The following is a 17,365-nucleotide window of genomic DNA, read 5'->3' as shown; positions in this document are numbered from 1 at the left end:
CAATTCAAACTCAAAAAATAAAAATCAATGCATGAAACGTTAATTTTTGCAAATCCCTAAATTAAGTGGGCTTCGTCTCAATCTGTAAAAGCTGACAAACATCAAGAAGAAGAATGTGAGTGAAATGACTGATATTTTACTTAATTAGAATGAATGGTACATCGTGTCACTTTTGTTTACAGTACTTTTATTGCATTTTCTTATCATAAGCAACAGTTTAAACGACTTGAAAATTTGTGAATCTGAATCGAGGCTCCTCAAACTTGCGCAGATTGTCATGTGACTAACACACCGCGACATCCCAAGACTGCATGCGCACGCGCATGTGCTCATTGGTCACGCTCATTGGTCATGTCCTGTCGACATTCCTCACTGAGATTAAATTAAATTTGCTGGATAAGTAAGATGGTTCAGTGGGAGTATAGAACATTTCAGATCCCTCATCTTAGATCTCTCTGTGAGTAAACCCTTTCATGTCGGCTCCTTCGCTTGATTAATCAATCTTTTACGTTATTATATTAGTATGCCTTCAAGCTCGTGCTAGTTCAGCCTGCAAAGTGCAGGAAATGAATGGCAGTAGAGCATTGGATCATTAAATAAATAGTATCAAGAATTCTGCCTCCTGCTAGAGGTGATGCAAGACAGCAAACCTAAACCAAAGCAAGCCTAATAATGATGAATAAGCTGGATGAATAAATATTATGTGTGAGTGCCATTTTCAGGTAGCTTTGCACACATTTTAAAACTGCCAAATATACACGCCACGTAGTATTGAGCTGTTAATGATTAATGCACAAAGTACATGTATGAATGAAAGATTTTTTTTTTATTATAATCTATTATTAAATATTACATACAAATTATACAGTGCATTGTCACAATACATTTAATGTATGTTTTTTTACAGCAGGAAGTTACTTTATGCGGCTCCACCTGACAAGTAAAAAAAAAAGACCCCATCAATCACTGTCTTCTCACTTGCAGTTGCAGACCGGGTGACTTTTTTTCTTTACTAAGTCATTAGTGAAAGTGTAATAATTAGGCTGGTAATCATCCCAACACAAGAAATGCTTCAGGAAGCACCCATTCAGTACCTTCCAAGTCACCCCACATACCTCCCAATACCATCATGGTAACTGTAGGGAGAATCGATTTCAAGCTGTGAATCCACATGGCCACATGGCCGTGCTCACCGTGTTCCTGAACTTTCAGGGCTTAATTCGAATGAACGCTTGTGTTACCGGTTTAAAATAGGTCATGCCAGTGCAGTCCAATTTAACGGTGTGGGAACGGTGAATATGCAGGTGACTGTTAAAAGGCAGAGCGGCATGAAGAAAACATGGACGCGGGGCGAGACATTTCCCCGACAAGGTTTGCTTTTGATTGATTGGCATGCACATGTGGGTGATCACACATGCCCCCTGGGGAGGCCGATAGAACAGCCTAACTCCGCTTCTTTGCAAAGAAGAATATTTCAAACTTCTCCACATCCAAACAAGGCACCAAGGCAAACTAGGAAGATAACGGTGTGAAATCCTTCCCCGTTTTTGCCTCATCTCTTTACCCAAACGCTCACCTTTTGGAACGGCAGTGTCCATTCGGAGAGAAGGGGACGGTGGTAATGAAATCCATTTCCATGAGACAAAGCTGTACTCACTTCTCTCACTTCCTGCTGCTGCTCCTCCAAAAGCATGCTCCCTACCACCAGGTGAAGAAAGGTCTTCTACTCTGGAAACTTTGCGTGTACGACTCAGTATTGGCTCGCTGGGGTGCTCTGGCAGTTTCGACAATCACAGGGGGCATCTGGACCAACTGGAGGGGTGTTTTATCATCCTTTAGGGCTTGGCACAGGTTCAGAATCTTGGAACGAAGAAAGAATGGAGTGATGAAAATCAAGAATCACTCAGTGGATTGTTCAACTAAATTTAACAATCGGACTGTCACTATCAAATCTTGTTCAAAATCAATCATCCCGTCGCTTATTCCATTGAAAAATCAAGCAATCGACTCCTTTTAAAAAAAAATACTTTACTACGGTTGAACTTAGTTAAAGTGAGTGCATAGCAAATTTTGCTAAGCGGTTAGCAATCACGATTAGCATTAGCGATTACCTTCCTAAAATTTAGTTCACACATACATGTTATATGTATATTACACATGTAATAGTGTCCTTAAAGTAACTTAAAAATAATGAATCAACAATAGCGCTGTGTAGCGCTGCCTGTTAGCTACAAAGAAGTCAATAACTTCCTATTCTTGTTCTTAAAAAGCAGACTAGGCACATTATGTGTGGTTAAAAATTCAAACATCTAAGACCAAACCACTATAGATTGTTTTTATGACATGATAAAGTCCTAGTACTCTTTCAGTAGGTCGTTCCTATCTCCTGGGAAGCTCAATGTGCTAGTATTCACCATTCGGAAAGTGCGCAAACTACTAAAACAGTTAATATTTGTAAGCACACAAACAGCATCAGCCTTTTGGACACCAGGTAGCGCACCAAGAGATGTGTGTGCACAAGTGTAATTTAGCCTTTAGTGATGATGTGACATCAGTTTGAGACTGACCTGTCCCCTCATGACAGCAACTTGCTTGTGAAACTGTCCTCTGTCAAAACCAGGGTCTTTCTGTGGGACAACATGTACATGTAAAATACAGCGCATGCTCGGGTAAAGACACAGAGCAGCGTGCTTGTTCCTATTATCACTGAAGTTTCTCTAGGAAACTTCTCCATCACAGAGCCATGGAAACCAAGTGCTGTAGAAATAATCCATACTTTTTCATGTACCTTGAATAGTTCATAGAGGTCCTCCTCGAGATCTTTGATGAAATTTGGATCGGAGAGTTTTGGTAGGACTAGCTCTCGGATTTCCTGGGAGAAAGGAACTTTGGCCTGGGAGAGCCAGGCCCAGTAGAAAGGATCTAAAAGTAGGTTAATCACAGTCAGTAAAACAAAACAACTTATAAAATATGAGTGAAAAGCAGTGATGTGATCTACAGTAGGATCTTACATGCTCTCCAGGAGTCAGGATGTTTAAGGGGGAAGGCTAGACCATTGTCTATGGCTGCCAGCTTAATTATTGGATCCTTTACAACGACCCAGTCCGTTTCCTGTAGCCATGGAGTGAGTAGCAATTCCATTGGACAGATAAATAAGGAATTACAAATATACATCTAGAAAAACATTTGAGAAGACTGTGTGAAGGTATCTCACCCGGTTGCCCACAGCGTCCATAGGGCAGTCATATTTGAGAAGCCAGTTGTCGTTTCCTCTGTCTAGAACGGAACACAAGTAAATCAAACCTTGTGATGATGAGTCGGTCAATGACCACGCTGCGTGGGACCACGATGACCACACGGACACGTGCCGACAAGGGGGAGGTGACTGACAACATGCCTGTGTTCCTGATGATGTAATCCAGGACTACGAGGCGTTCGAACTGCAGCTGAAGCTGACGGTTGGTGTTCTCCGGCAGAGGCTCGGCTTCGAACCTGCGAAGCCAGAAGTCTGCATCCTTGTATCCGTCCACAAAGAGCTGGAAGGAGCCAACCTGGAGGGATAGCAACAGAAGTCATCAACAGTTTCTCATGTTTAGCCCGCATAAAGAAGAAAATTACAAGAATAAGCTTACTTTAGGAGGCAGTCCAATCCTATGGAAGCGTTGACCCACTTTCGGTACCTTCTCCAATGCAAGCCTTTTGCCCCGAGACTTAACTCGATCTATGGCACTGTAGTTGAATGTTTCACTCGCCAAGTATACCACCTAAAACGACCACATTAATTAGCTGCAAACCTGTTCTGACTCGTTTGGGGGGGACACACACCCTAATACAGTACATTGATGTCAGTGCAATAGCCGTACAAAGTTATTATAGTCACATTACAGAGCTAACAATAAATATACCTCCATTAAAAAACATCATAATCAATCACTGATTAATGATGTTAAGAAACTGCTTCTTTGTATGATACAGCACAAGTCAAGGCTGCCGGTGTGCCGGAAAAGAATTTTTTTCCTCAGTGTTTTTGATCTACGGCTGATCGTTTCGCAATTTTAGTTTTGGCCAAATATTTTTATTCAGTGCGTCGCTAGTTATTACAGATGTGTATCCATGTCTACCTTGGTCCTCGGAACGATATTGAGCTCCAGTTTCTGATCCACCAGGCTAGCGCCAGCTTCTGAGAGGTAGCCCTGGTTGAGAACTAAACAGTCTCGACCAAAGCAGCAAGGACAGCACAGTTTCTGGAGCCACTTAGTCCATTTAGGGTTAAGTTGACCATAAGGCTCTTCATTTTTAGGTTTGAACACACCGATGATCTTCTGTTAAGGGACATAGGGAAAAACAAATTGACAATAGCGGATGAAAGCCACAAGAGGTGCAACGATTCATTGATTAATCGACAATTGTTGTTACAAAATCAATTATTTTTGATCATTTATTAATTGTTTAGCGCTTTAAATTGTTCAAAAAAAGAATCAGGGGTATGATTTGTGATTTTAAGAAAGTTGATTTTTTTTTTTTTTTTTTTTTACTATTTACAATTTTTAAAGACTACAAGGCAACAAAATAATCAAAAGTACACAAATAAAACCTTAATACCAATTTATATCCATCTCAGGAAAAGCCATTTTGTCACTTTTATTCAACTGAAAATGACATCACCCAGAAAATGTCTGCGCTGTGATAGTTGTACATTAAAATGTCCTTAAAAATAGTACAATTTGATAGTCAGCATAAACATTGCAATGTGAAGTTATACAAAACTTTGGAATGTGAGATTCATAACAAATTTCACACAAGTGAACAATATACAATGGGATTTATGCAAAGCAAGCTGACTCGTGTGCAAAAAAGGAAGACTTGGTGCATGTCCTGATTTTTTTCTGATGACGACGATGCAGTTGGAAGGGGAATCGATGTTATGTCTGTGTCACAAGTATTTATGCAACTGGAGATGATTCAGTGTTGTGCAAGTAGCTTATCATCAGTCACTAGGCTGAGCTTGCGTAGTGAACTCCTAGCAGCGCTAATGTTAGCAGTTGAGAATGTATTCAGTTTTTACTCTTTTACGCACATTGCTAATAATTGCAATCTTACTTTTTCTTATGTGGGATAACTGGGTGTCTTATTTATTATGGAGAGTTCAGTGACCTGGTGTATGATTGTGTGACCCAGTATTTCCCAACCTCTGTTGAGTCAAGGCACTTATTTTACCTTAGGTAAATCACATGGTATACATAGTATGTCATAAAAAAAAAGTTTGAATACTGCCATTCAAGGAAAAAAAAATGTAATTTTGATTGCTACTACATGTAAAATTGGATCGTTTTCAACAGCAACCTGATGATCTCCCTCAATACACTAGTGTGCCGATGGTGTAACCAACACAATGCTTAAACATCAAATTTGGCCATTAGAATTACATCCAAGAGCAGGCAGGCACATGACTACTAAGCACTATGGTGACTTAGTAAAGAAAGTGGGATTGAGGGATAAAAATCCCACACATTCACTGCTGAGGATTTGTTAGTGTCTAGGATTATTCGCACATGCATGGAGGAAAGTAACAATTTGTGAGTTGTGCAAAACTTTTGCTGTTTGGTCAGCTCCATTGATTTTGCATAGCTGGAAAAACAAAACAAAAAAACATTTTGTAGTGGGGATTTGACAGAGAGCATCACTATGGGCCAAATGAAACGATTCCCAGGCAATCAATAAGAGGTGGTGCAGAAAATCAGAACCTTCTACTGTATATGATAACACACATGGGACTTTGTTCTTTGCTCATAAAAACAATGTAGGATTCCAACAAGACAAAATATGGTAACTACCTATATCTGTAAGTTGTTTTGTTTTATTTTCATTCGTCATGCTATTTACTTCAGTTGAACAACTTTACAGCCTCACTAACTATGAAGACCTCTTAACTAGGTTTTTATACACAACAAATGCTTCGTTAAAATACTGGTCCAAATGAACACCTTTTAGTGTGGGGTTGTCACAATCAAATATTTTTAGAATCCATTATTGTAGAGATTATTTCATCATTTATTAGAATATAGTGTTCCCTAGCCATTTGGTTACGGCGGCTTTACTGTATCACAGATTTTTCTTTTTGACCATATTTTTTTTTACTATTGCAGGTTTACATTGTTATTTTTCTTGCCATTTTTCTTCTTTTTAAGTCAGAGAAGTCAAAAAATAGCAATTATATTGACAAATATATATATATATATATATATATATATATATATATATATATATATATATATATATATATATATATATATATATATATATATATATATATATATATATATATATATATATATATATATTTAACCTCTACTACATGGATTTTTATTTAAGGCCATATGTATTGAGGGTTTACTTGGTTATTTTTCATTATATTTTTATTATACTGCAAAGCCATTTTCCCCCCATCCGGCCATTCATTTTCTATGGTAAATTATCCAATCACTATTTATTTAGTATTGCTTCGAAAACAAACAACTTAAGAACAATAAAGCAATTCCACATGAGGGGGATTGATGTTGTACTCAACAAATATTTTGAAACTGATTTAGGCATTGGTTCTGCTTTCCAAAGTAGTAGCTAAAGTTTCCAAAAGTCTTGATCAGACACAATTACTCTGCTTTCATGAAAGTCAACAGAAAAGAAAGAATACGGATAATTACTGTTGAGAGGTTGACATGAGAAGATTTAAACAGTTTAAGTTAAATAATAGCTCTAAATGGGTACTCGGGTGTAAAAATAGTTGCAGGTTAAACTGGCTATCAATTACTCCGATTAATCGGTCAATTTTGATAGTTCCAAATATTAAGCAAATATCTCAAGAACTTTTCAATTACTTCAACTGTTATATTATACCAAATTGTTGTGTACATCAGCGCACAAACATTACATTACCTGGCACATATGTAGTATCTTACGTGAATTGCATTTTCTTGGATTTTATAAGGCAGGGGGGAAAAGAACTACTGGTAAGTAAGAAAAAGAAGTCCAGTGTGGTGATCACCTTACCCCGTTTGAGTCTTTGACAAAATAGCTCCCACTGGACCCTTGGTAGATCCTCTCCGGATAGATCCCCTCCTCAATGGCACGCTCGGCCTTGCGGATGATTTCTCTGAACTCGGGATCCTCCGGGAATTCGTTCCGGTGCGGCTCTCGCGGTGATGTACCACGGTCCCGGTCCAGAAGCGGCTGTCTCTCCCGGCTGCGACTCGGACTGCCGGCGGGGATGCGCACCACAGAGCCCGGCGTGCCTCCGAAGGCGCCCCGCGGGCTGGTGGGCTCAGTGGGACCGTAGCTGAAGTCGTTCGAGTCACGTAACGGAGAGACAAGCGGACTCGTCTCGTCCATAATTCCGGCCGTTGACGTCAAGTTTTTAGAGTTTGTTAAACGGAGAAGAAAAGGCGAACACGATTGAGCAATCAAGAGGCACAATTGTTTGATTGCTTGGACGTGGGGTAGCTAACCAGGAAGAGGGAAAAAAAAGAAAAAGAAAATCAGATGACTGTCAGCTTCCGGGAAAAGGCGGAACCAGTTGGGTGTTTTGATAATCAACCAATAATCGCTTAGAACATTTTGTCAATCATGCATTCTCAAAGTGGGATTGGACAGAGTACGACCGCCCACGGAAGACACGTGAGCTCGAAACAGTTTGTTGGTTAATTGACGTCAAAATTAAAACACTGTCGATAATGATGTAAGAAATGTGTTGCCAAATCAGTAATTTATTTGCAACGGAATTACGAAAGTTTATGCATTTCATGTTCCTTGATCACTTTGGACATCATAGTAAACACACTAACAAATTTAACAGGGTATATTTGCTCTTATTTTTACGTAATAGTCTCACCTTTACAGGTATATCTTTAAACAAATAGTTAATATTTTTTTATATATATTTTTGGTCTTCTTGTGTAGGCGTCTCCAGTTCTGCTTTTTGTCCAACACAAACAGGTTTGTTGAGAACGTTTATCCAACAATACATGACATTTTTTGAACCAAGTATTATTTATGGAAGCAAACTAGTTTGTATTGTCTCCAGTGGGCGTGTGGACGTGCGACTGCGCGCATCCTCAAGGCTCCCTTTGCCTCCTCCTCCTGCGACACAAACCCAGCTCGCTTTCTGATTGGTCTCAGCCGACAAGACTACGAAGACAAGCGACGACCCTGACGAGAGCTGTCAAATTCTCTCAGGATTTCGAGAAGCAAATTGATCAATTATCTGCAAGCGGCTTGCAGTCACTCCAGGTTAAAGCTGTGCTCGCTGCTATTGCTGCATCTCAAGAGGGGTCCCTTGACTCAAAGTTTCCGGAAATACTGCACAGAGGACATCGGCATAGGGATGGCGGTGTATAAACTGGTGCTGATCCGCCACGGAGAGAGCTGCTGGAACCAGGAAAACAGATTCTGCGGGTGGTTCGACGCGGATTTGAGCGAGACCGGGGAGCAGGAGGCCAAAAGAGGAGGGCAGGCCTTGAAAGGTACGATCGTGTCCACGTTCGGCCTAATCGGACATTCTGTCGGTCATTGGATTAGAGAGCTGCAAGCCTGTATGCTTATGCAACAGGGCCGGATGGGGGAAACAGGTTATGGGCCCAGAACGACAGTAGAAAAAGAGAGCATGGGATGCATTGGATGGTTACTGACGATGACAATAAATACAGTAACTATGTAAACATTTGGTGCAATTTTTCACAACCTCGATTGAATTAACAGTACTCAGTAAATCAGAGGTATCAAAACATTTTCCTCCGAGGACCGCAATCAGAAAAATGGAAGGATGCCAGGTCCACATTGATCGTTTTTTTTAAACTTAAATTTGTCAATCACACCAAAATCAACCACTCGATCATATGTCCATGCTGTATTTTAGTATATTAGTGTTTTTTTTTTTTTTCAAAAGCATTATTTCAATATCTTTCTATAAGGCAAATAGTTTGGGATTTGTACAAGCTTGTGGTGTTGTTCAAAACTACATTGAAATTGATCTTTGCAACATGCTGTGAAGTGTGTGTGTGTGTGTCTTCCTTGGTAAGTTATTTTTTTTTGGCTCGCCTATAGTCCTAGAAAAGAAGTACAAGCTCTGCAGTACTTGACGCCTCCCTCTTTCACCTGGGTGCTTTTGTGGAATTTAGATGCTTGCTGATTTTTGCATCATCACAACATCCATTTTCGACATATTGCTTTGGTTTTATTGTCTTATAGCCCAAAAAACAAAAATGCTTTTTTTTTGCCCATTTTTTGCCCCAAATTTGGCACATCTGTAGAAAAAAGCTTTGCAATTCATCTGAATGGAGGATGATGCACATATTTAAGATATTTTGCAAAGAATAGCCTTTCTAGAAAGCATGGGTCATGGAATGGAAGGGACCTTATGTATGATTTGAAAACATCTGTACCAGCATTTACAATTAATCGAAAAAAGCAAATGCAAATATTTTTTGGGCAGGAGCAAAACAAACTGAAAACAATTGTTGTCTTTGTGTCTATCTCATTGCAGATGCTGGCTATGAGTTTGATATTTGCTACACCTCAGTTCTGAAGAGGGCCATCCGCACTCTCTGGTTTGTTCTGGACAGTATCGACCAGATGTGGCTACCAGTGCACAGGACATGGCGCCTCAATGAGCGCCATTACGGAGGTCTGACAGGCCTGAACAAGGCTGAAACAGCAGCTAAACATGGAGAGGCCCAGGTCAAAATTTGGAGGCGCTCTTTCGACACCCCTCCCCCACCCATGGATGAAGGCCACAACTTCTATCAGACAATAAGCAAGGTTAATATAAATGACAATTTAATTAGCCTATGATCCTGAAAAACAATTGCATTGGAGCTGTAACACATACATGTAAACACGGTTAAAATACTAAATCACAAGCATACAATTAATACAAGAAAAAAATATGCTGATCCCAGGACTGATACACAGGGTCATCCAGGTTTTGCCATACAGTGTTGATTAGTACCACATGACTGTAAAGTAATAAACCAAGTAGTTCCTTTGTTGCAGGACCGACGTTATGCTGATCTGACAGAGGACCAGCTTCCAACTTGTGAGAGCCTGAAGGACACTATTGCTAGGGCTCTTCCATTTTGGAATGATGAGATAGCTCCACAGATCAAAGAAGGGAAGAGAGTGCTGATTGCCGCCCATGGCAACAGTCTCCGTGGCATTGTCAAGCACCTTGAGGGTAAGAATGTGAAACTTTATTAAGGGCTCTTTGTAATGACAAAGACTACATTCACAATTTAATGAGGTTACAAAAAAACATGTTTTTTCCACTGTTCCACACATCAATTCGATGTTTGACTAAAATGTCTAGGCAAGGCAATGCAACTTTATATGTAACATTTCACACACAAGACATCTCAAGTTGATTCAGACTCTACTTTTTTAGTGGGAAAAAAACCTCAGTATTGTTTTGATTTTGGTTCATCCAGTTGTTAATTTGTCTCAGACAGTGACATAACATGGTCATTGAATAGCTGTCATTCAGGAAAATTGATGAATATTGCAGCAGGTCATCCGCCTCGCCACGACAGCCAACTTTAACATTCTGAAGCAATTAATCCAAATGTAACACATACAGCCTGAGCAAAAGGGGCCCCAAGGGTTGACCCTTGAAAAACACCACATGCCATGACCATTCAAATTGATTTAAAAATTCCAACTGTCAGTAAAACAACTGCTCTACTTCAAGCATGACTTGAGCCATTTTATGACTGTTCAATTAATCCTACCAGGCATCCAATTTATTAGATTGTTGCAACAAAAGAGCAATTTGTCGTTAGATAAACACTAGTGCAGGCAGAGTGGCCAAACCATATCTTGCTCCGACACTTGTGGTTGTGGTGGTGCATAAAAGCAGATAAGTAAAAGGCCCGTTCTGTCTGGACTGTTGAATGAGGCAGTTGTATCTTGAAATACATTGGTCAGTTCAATAACAAATAATGCTACTAAGTTGTAAGCTCTGCCTATTATCGCACCACAGGTATGTCTGAAGAGGCCATCATGGAGCTGAACCTTCCTACAGGTATTCCTGTTGTGTACGAGTTGGACAAAAATCTGAAGCCTGTCGGACCCATGCAGTTTCTGGGTGACGAGGAAACTGTACAGAAAGCCATGGCTGCTGTAGCGGCTCAGGGCAAAGCTAAAAAATAAACACCACTCGAATGATGGCGGTATTTACAGTAGATCATTGCAGTGCTCTTCTGTTAACTTCGTCAGCAAGCCAGTTAGTGTTGTTAAAATCACACACTTCTCATTCACACTGTATGTTTAACTTATATTTTGTCATAACAAGGTTTTGGAGAATATTATGATGTACTGTATGTATTTACCTTGGATTTTGGCAGTATCATCAGACAGATGACTAAATATAGTGGCATTGTTGTTAAAAGAATGACTTGTTTTACTTTGCAATTGTCTTTGCTGTGACAATGATAAAATAATAAATGTGACAAAATGTTACATGTTGAATTTTTTTTTGAAGTGTTTACATTTTTAAACCACATCTCTATCACATACTGTAACTTCAAAAGAAGTGCCAGTTTGACTTCTAGCTTCTAATATTTATTTCTAACACAAAGGTTTGCAATGACAAATTCCTTCAGACACCAAGCTCTTCCTTTTATTTACAATATCTTTCTTTAGAAATCCACTGATATCAAACAATCAAGTGTTACAAATACCCACGAATGTCCTTTGAAATCTTTATTTCCCTCAAATGTAATCAATCAGCAATAATTGTTCTAAAAATAGCTCACCAGTGTTGAGACATTGTAATTTCCTTGGAATGTTGTACAAGTGATCCTTTCAAAATGTTAACACTTCTTGAGATTTCCAGAAATAGCGCTTCATATTCATACCTGTTTTCTACCTTTTAAATATTTGTTAATAATTGTTGATAGTTATAGATCATTGCAAAATAATTAACCTTTTCAGTTTGTCATGTATTTTAATATAATAACAATAAAAACGGGAAGCCTGGTGGTAAGTGGTTAGCACATCTGCCTCACAGTTCAGAGTCCCAAATTCAAATCTACCTTGCTACAGCCTTCCTGTGTGGAGTTTGCATGCGCTCCCGGAGCCTGCGTGGGTTTTTTCTAGGTACTCTGGTTTCCTCACACACTCCAAAAACATACATGGCAGATGTATTGACCGCTTTAAAATGTCCTTAGGCGTGTTTGAGTGTGTGAATGGTTGTTTGTGTCTGTGTGCCCCGCGATTGGCTATAAATCAGTCCAGGGTGTCCTCCGCCTACTGCCCGAAGACCGCTGGAATAGGCACCAGCTCGCAAGCGACCCTAATGAGGATAAGCGGCTATGGATAATGGATGGATACTTGAAACATTCTAATTTACATCTTAGCAAATTTCACACGTCAAAAGCATTGATCAAACTATTAGTAGCCCTTTGCTTTAAGTCTTAGCCAAAAATTATCCCTCACTTTCCAAAAGGTTTGTGATCTCTGATATAGATGCATATTTTTCAGGAAATATTTGGAAGCATTTTTTATTTATTTTGTTTCACTGTTATTTACTTTTTTTACTTTGGTAAAATAGTGTCCTGTATATGTTTTGACATTTATTTTTATTATTACCATCATTATCATTATTATTATGGTATTGACCATCTCAAAAGGATGCTAACCCCTCTGCTAAAATCGTCTACCCCAGTTGAGCGGATCTTGCAAAATTATTAATAACGTTTCATCTCAATAACACATCGAGTAGCAGTTTTTGATTCTTTTTTTTGCGTATTCAGTAGATTAAAAAAAACAAAAATGATTCAAGAAACATTTTTAGGAATACGACAATGTAAAGCTAAATAAGAAATATTGTTTAAAATTAACATAAAATGTGGTATTTAATCTGTTAAAACGTGGTTCGCGCATCCAATCATACACATCCAAGATGGCTGCTACTTCTGCACATTTTTGTCTAAGCGTCGTTTTTCTCACGTTTCTTGAAGTCCTTTTTTCTCTGGGTTTAACCGACCAATCAGGATCAGCCTCAAGGTTTGGTCACAACCAATCGCCTTGCATGTAGTTCTTCCCGCAAACATGTCACCCATGAAGCTGTGTGTTCCTGGTGAGTTCCTTATTTTTGTTGACGTTAACTTGTGTAGTTCCTACTTGAACAGGATAACCCGTGGTTGAAGTATTCACCGTAGCTTGATTAGTTTGAATCACATATAAACGATATGTTTTAAGGTGCTGTTTCCTGGATAACGTCAAGCCATCGCTTGGAAGAGGCAAGCCATGCTAAAGAGCTATCACGCGTGGGCAGAATAAAGTTTTGCATTGTTGTACGAGCTGTGGCAATCATTCAAGTATTACCGTGTGTTTTTCCGCGTTGTCACGTTATTATATATTAATCAAGTCAATAATTTTAATGTATACTTTGGAGGGTGTGGATTGTTGACTTTTACTTTTTACGGCAGGCTTCATCAGTAGTCGCCCTGCCCATCGCCCAGGGGCAGGATAGCAGCATTCCGTTAATGCCTTTTTTTTTTTTAATCCGCTGTGTGTCAATTACTGCTTGTGTTCATTGTAAATCGTTAAAATGTCAAATTTCATTTACAAGACGAAAAAGAGAATTCTTTTTGGAATTTTCTGCGGTGTAAATTTGAACCTTGGTCATGGTATATGAAAATCAAACACAATCTTAAATTTTGGAGAGTCCTTTCCTGCCTTTCTTTCAAATTAAGATTGGTATCTATAACATTAGCAAAAACAATAGCAAACAAAAACAAGAAGAAATGCCTGGGCCACAAAATTTTATGTGGCCTGCGAATTATTTCTGTCTAAAACTAGTTATGCGAGTTACAAGCACATTTAAAATTGATTTGACTTCACAGTCATACCGGACCTCTGACAGAAACCATAACTACAATGTGGCCCACAATAAAAAAAAAAAAATTGACACCCCTGATATAGCCTCTATATTATTATTCATGCTGAGCAGACATGACAACATCATTTTTTGACACCATGATCGTACCAATGTTTCTTTCTCAATGTGTCGGTTTTTATTTGTGTTTAGGTGATAAACTTTGCAGTGTCGAAGACTGCACTCCTGGAACAGGCGTTTACCTGCGGCATGGCTACATTTACTCCTCGCTAGCAGGCTACGTGCTCAAGAAGAATGAAGGCGAGGAGGTGAGTGGCTGTGAGTTGTGTGCAGAAGCCGCCGAGGTATTCACACATGTGGGAATGTGTCACACCATTGTTTGAGTGACATGTCTTCAGGCTACTCAACAACAAATGGAATCAGAAGAATGTCACAGCTGAGTATTAAAAAATGTCATTTGTTATTTTTGTCCTCTTGTCCAGTTACCAGTCATCTCTGTTGTGAGAGAAACAGAAAGGCAACTACTGCCAGATGTTGGCGCAATTGTCACTTGTAAGGTAATTAAATAACCAGTTGGTGTTGATTGTTAGATGTTGCACAGTATTTTTAAAAAGGAAGGATGAAATATTTTAACTGCTGGACAGTAGCCTCTCAACAGTAGTGAATCCGATTCCTGCTGTCCTTTGTGAAAGTTGTTTATCGTTTATGTTTAATCTAAATAAGACATCTTACTAGTGAATGAATCCATTTCAAACAAATTGTTGTTTTTATCACTTATAATACAAAGTAAACAATAATAATTTGTAAATAAACTCATTGAGGAAACACATTGATTTGTAATACACTTTAATGCAAAATAAAATGTTATTGTTTTGGCACAAATGCGGTACTATACTGAAGTTGTGCCACTTCAAATTCAGACTCCTGTATACTGTAAAAACACACTAAAAGTGAACACTTAAAAATCTGATATTGCGGGGAAACACTTACTCTTCTAATGTAATTTGATTTTGAGTTTGCACATAAGTGTTTATTAGCCCCTGACATTATTTGTTCTTGTTCTCAGGTAACTAGTATCAATCCCAGGTTTGCCAAGGTCCACATACTTTATGTGGGGTCCACACCGCTGAAGGACCGCTTCAGAGGAACCATAAGGTACATCTCAAGTATGCTTCAAAGGACAATCATTTGTAAGTACAGTATAACGCAAAACAACGACTCATCTCTGAATCCTCAGGAAAGAAGATGTGCGAGCGACAGAAAAAGACAAGGTTAGTATAAAGCGTTGTTTTGTGCCACTTCTGCATATCAGGAAGGATTGAAGATGAATAAGAAGGCTTTGCTTCATCTCTGCAGGTGGAAACGTATAAATGTTTTCGACCTGGTGACATTGTCCTGGCAAAAGTGGTATCCTTTGTCTTGTGTTAAGAGAATGCGTCGTGTGTTTTGCTATGCATGACAGTAAAACACGTCGCCAAATGTGGTGAGAAAGCCAGCCAAGGCTTCAGAATAGACCTTACCAAATCTATGGACATAAACGCCTCGGTATGATTTGATAATGCATGTTAACATAGTAGTAGTATTCAAATGAATGTACTATAGTATTACTGATATGTTTGTGGCCTAACAATGTCTTTCACCAGCATGTTGTTATGTTCTTGACCTGGGCTGTGACAGATATCGCTGGGTGATGTGCAGTCAAACTACCTGCTGACTACAGCTGAAAATGAACTTGGGGTGGTGGTGGCCCACAGTGAAGCAGGTAGACTCCATGAAACATGTCCGCTGCATCTTTGTGACGAAAATTCAACTTAGGGTTCAGAATTTTGTTTTGTTATAAACAATGTGGTTTTTTTAATGAGGCTTCACTTGTTCTTACAGCTTTCAATGTGTACTACATGAGTGCAGCAGAGAATAATCAATTTTCACATCATCGGTCCAAAAAATGGTTATTTACCACAAATAATATATTTATGGTCATTCAATGCCAACAATATTTACTAATAGGCTAGAACAATTCAATGCAATTAACCTGCCAGTCTGCCTTCTTTGAGTTCAACCAAACAAAGCAAGATTTCACACTGATTAACTTAATTTGAAGGTAAAAATAGGCAGGGTATATAGTGTGTTTATATAGTGATGTTTTATTAGGTGGTGTGATGAGAGATTTTACTGTAAAATATTAATTGTAGAATTAGGTGCGGTCACAAAGGACTAAGTTTTTAGTTGTATGTTTTCCAATATCTGAATCTCTCAAGATGATGATAATTTGTCCAGAAAGCTCGGTAAATGCCGTAAAATTGTCATATTTCCCTGTCAACCAGGTGCACAGATGGTTCCTATCAGCTGGTGCGAGATGCAGTGTCCACTGACACATGCCAAGGAATTTCGCAAAGTGGCAAGGGTCCAGCCTGAGTACCTGCAGGCGTGACAAACTTGACACTTGATTTTCTCCACAAGGAACACACAGCTTCCCTGAATCATGCCTACTTGTTAGGAAAGACTGGATGACATGCTTTGAACACTTTAGGTGTTGCTTTTGACAAATAGTGTTGTTTTTGTACACAGTTTTGTCGGAATGTCAGCTTGGAAACACTGACGCAACATGACTTTTTTTTTTTTGGGGGGGGGGGGGGGGGGGGTGCTCTTTTCCCCCATCACACACCAATTCCATTTGTGTCAATTTCATGGAGAGTTGAAGTTTTCTGGCATATTATGAGTCTACAGAACACAAGCAGAACACTTTGTCTAATGAAATGAAGAAAAAACACGTCTAGTTTACTGCAGATGTGTGCAAGAAATAAATGGAAATACTGTATTATTCTGAGTTTGCTTTTTGTAAAATACTTTGGGGTTAATGGGAAACTAGGAGTGTCATATAAAGAGAATGTGTTCGTTGGAGGTTGGAAAACAAAGGTCAAATCACACCCTGGACACTGATTGGCTGTCAATGTGTTTGGCATAACCTGATAAGCTCCTGTTGTAAGCAGGAGGGCAGGTTCAGAAGCAGAAAAAAAAGACTGTAAAATGGAAGAGCATGTGTATTGGTCCAATTATTGTAAAATTTAAATATGCCCTGATACAAAAGTTTGATAGTGTTTTGCATTCTTTGTAAGTAGGAGCTTGCTTCTGATAAAAGTAGTTAAGTTTAGCCTCTTACATAAATGCAAAGCATCCAGCTGCGACTGCAGCTACAGCTAATGCTAGCAACAAAGACACAAATGTAGCGAATATCTGCCAAACTAGAGTTCACCCCACATAGGAGCAAGTTTGCTATGGACAGAATAGTCATGTTATTTTCTAAGCGTTTCTCCTGGTGGCTGAAGCGAAAGGTTGCAGCCTTAAAAATTCGTCTCAAATACAGTAAAGGTAAAGTTAACTACTGCATTTGTAAATGGAAATGACTGAAACCACTTTTTTATTGTTCTGTATCTTTTGATCTACCACAATAACGATCTTAAAAAAAAAAAAATAAAA

The 17,365-nt window shown here is 39.0% G+C and overlaps 3 protein-coding genes across 3 annotated transcripts; 2 read left to right on the top strand and 1 right to left on the bottom strand.

The window, feature by feature from the left end:
- Window positions 1–807: 807 nt before the first annotated feature.
- pi4k2a (phosphatidylinositol 4-kinase type 2 alpha) lies at window positions 808–7,540 on the bottom strand. Its single transcript, XM_088419558.1, has 9 exons — window positions 7,048–7,540; window positions 4,122–4,322; window positions 3,633–3,764; window positions 3,394–3,551; window positions 3,215–3,272; window positions 3,012–3,111; window positions 2,789–2,922; window positions 2,568–2,627; window positions 808–1,860 (listed from the first exon to the last, which is right to left on the bottom strand). Exons 1-9 carry the CDS (start codon window positions 7,384–7,386, stop codon window positions 1,699–1,701), a joined length of 1,344 nt encoding a protein of 447 aa, XP_088275684.1. The 5' UTR covers window positions 7,387–7,540; the 3' UTR covers window positions 808–1,698.
- Window positions 7,541–8,133: 593 nt separating this feature from the next.
- On the top strand, window positions 8,134–11,505 carry LOC148421332 (phosphoglycerate mutase 1). The gene is made up of 4 exons (XM_088419559.1): window positions 8,134–8,516; window positions 9,536–9,810; window positions 10,045–10,225; window positions 11,027–11,505. Exons 1-4 carry the CDS (start codon window positions 8,378–8,380, stop codon window positions 11,194–11,196), a joined length of 765 nt encoding a protein of 254 aa, XP_088275685.1. The 5' UTR covers window positions 8,134–8,377; the 3' UTR covers window positions 11,197–11,505.
- A 1,525-nt stretch (window positions 11,506–13,030) lies between these two features.
- exosc1 (exosome component 1) lies at window positions 13,031–16,517 on the top strand. Its single transcript, XM_088419629.1, has 8 exons — window positions 13,031–13,126; window positions 14,081–14,196; window positions 14,371–14,445; window positions 14,955–15,043; window positions 15,126–15,159; window positions 15,245–15,295; window positions 15,566–15,650; window positions 16,213–16,517. The coding sequence occupies exons 1-8, from the start codon at window positions 13,099–13,101 to the stop codon at window positions 16,317–16,319; spliced, it is 585 nt and encodes a 194-aa protein (XP_088275755.1). The 5' UTR covers window positions 13,031–13,098; the 3' UTR covers window positions 16,320–16,517.
- The last annotated feature ends 848 nt before the right edge of the window (window positions 16,518–17,365 follow it).

The sequence above is a fragment of the Hippichthys cyanospilos genome, chromosome 7 (genome assembly GCF_059441005.1).
Source record: "Hippichthys cyanospilos isolate Australia breed blue-spotted pipefish chromosome 7, RoL_Hcya_1.0, whole genome shotgun sequence".
NCBI lineage: Eukaryota > Metazoa > Chordata > Actinopteri > Syngnathiformes > Syngnathidae > Hippichthys > Hippichthys cyanospilos.
This window is presented reverse-complemented; position numbering and strand designations above follow the sequence as displayed.

What these genes read in the sequence shown, in the direction of transcription:
- pi4k2a (XM_088419558.1), bottom strand. Translation starts at nt 7,386, where the DNA reads ATGGACGAGACGAGTCCGCTTGTCTCTCCGTTACGTGACTCGAACGAC. An exon ending in TTGTCAAAGACTCAAACGGG is followed by an intron (nt 4,323 to 7,047) that starts GTAAGGTGATCA and finishes GTCCCTTAACAG; the next exon opens with AAGATCATCGGTGTGTTCAA. An exon ending in ACCTCTATGAACTATTCAAG is followed by an intron (nt 2,628 to 2,788) that starts GTACATGAAAAA and finishes GTTGTCCCACAG; the next exon opens with AAAGACCCTGGTTTTGACAG.
- LOC148421332 (XM_088419559.1), top strand. Translation starts at nt 8,378, where the DNA reads ATGGCGGTGTATAAACTGGTGCTGATCCGCCACGGAGAGAGCTGCTGG. An exon ending in TCTATCAGACAATAAGCAAG is followed by an intron (nt 9,811 to 10,044) that starts GTTAATATAAAT and finishes CCTTTGTTGCAG; the next exon opens with GACCGACGTTATGCTGATCT. An exon ending in CATTGTCAAGCACCTTGAGG is followed by an intron (nt 10,226 to 11,026) that starts GTAAGAATGTGA and finishes ATCGCACCACAG; the next exon opens with GTATGTCTGAAGAGGCCATC.
- exosc1 (XM_088419629.1), top strand. Translation starts at nt 13,099, where the DNA reads ATGTCACCCATGAAGCTGTGTGTTCCTG. An exon ending in CATGAAGCTGTGTGTTCCTG is followed by an intron (nt 13,127 to 14,080) that starts GTGAGTTCCTTA and finishes ATTTGTGTTTAG; the next exon opens with GTGATAAACTTTGCAGTGTC. An exon ending in ACATTGTCCTGGCAAAAGTG is followed by an intron (nt 15,296 to 15,565) that starts GTATCCTTTGTC and finishes GGGCTGTGACAG; the next exon opens with ATATCGCTGGGTGATGTGCA.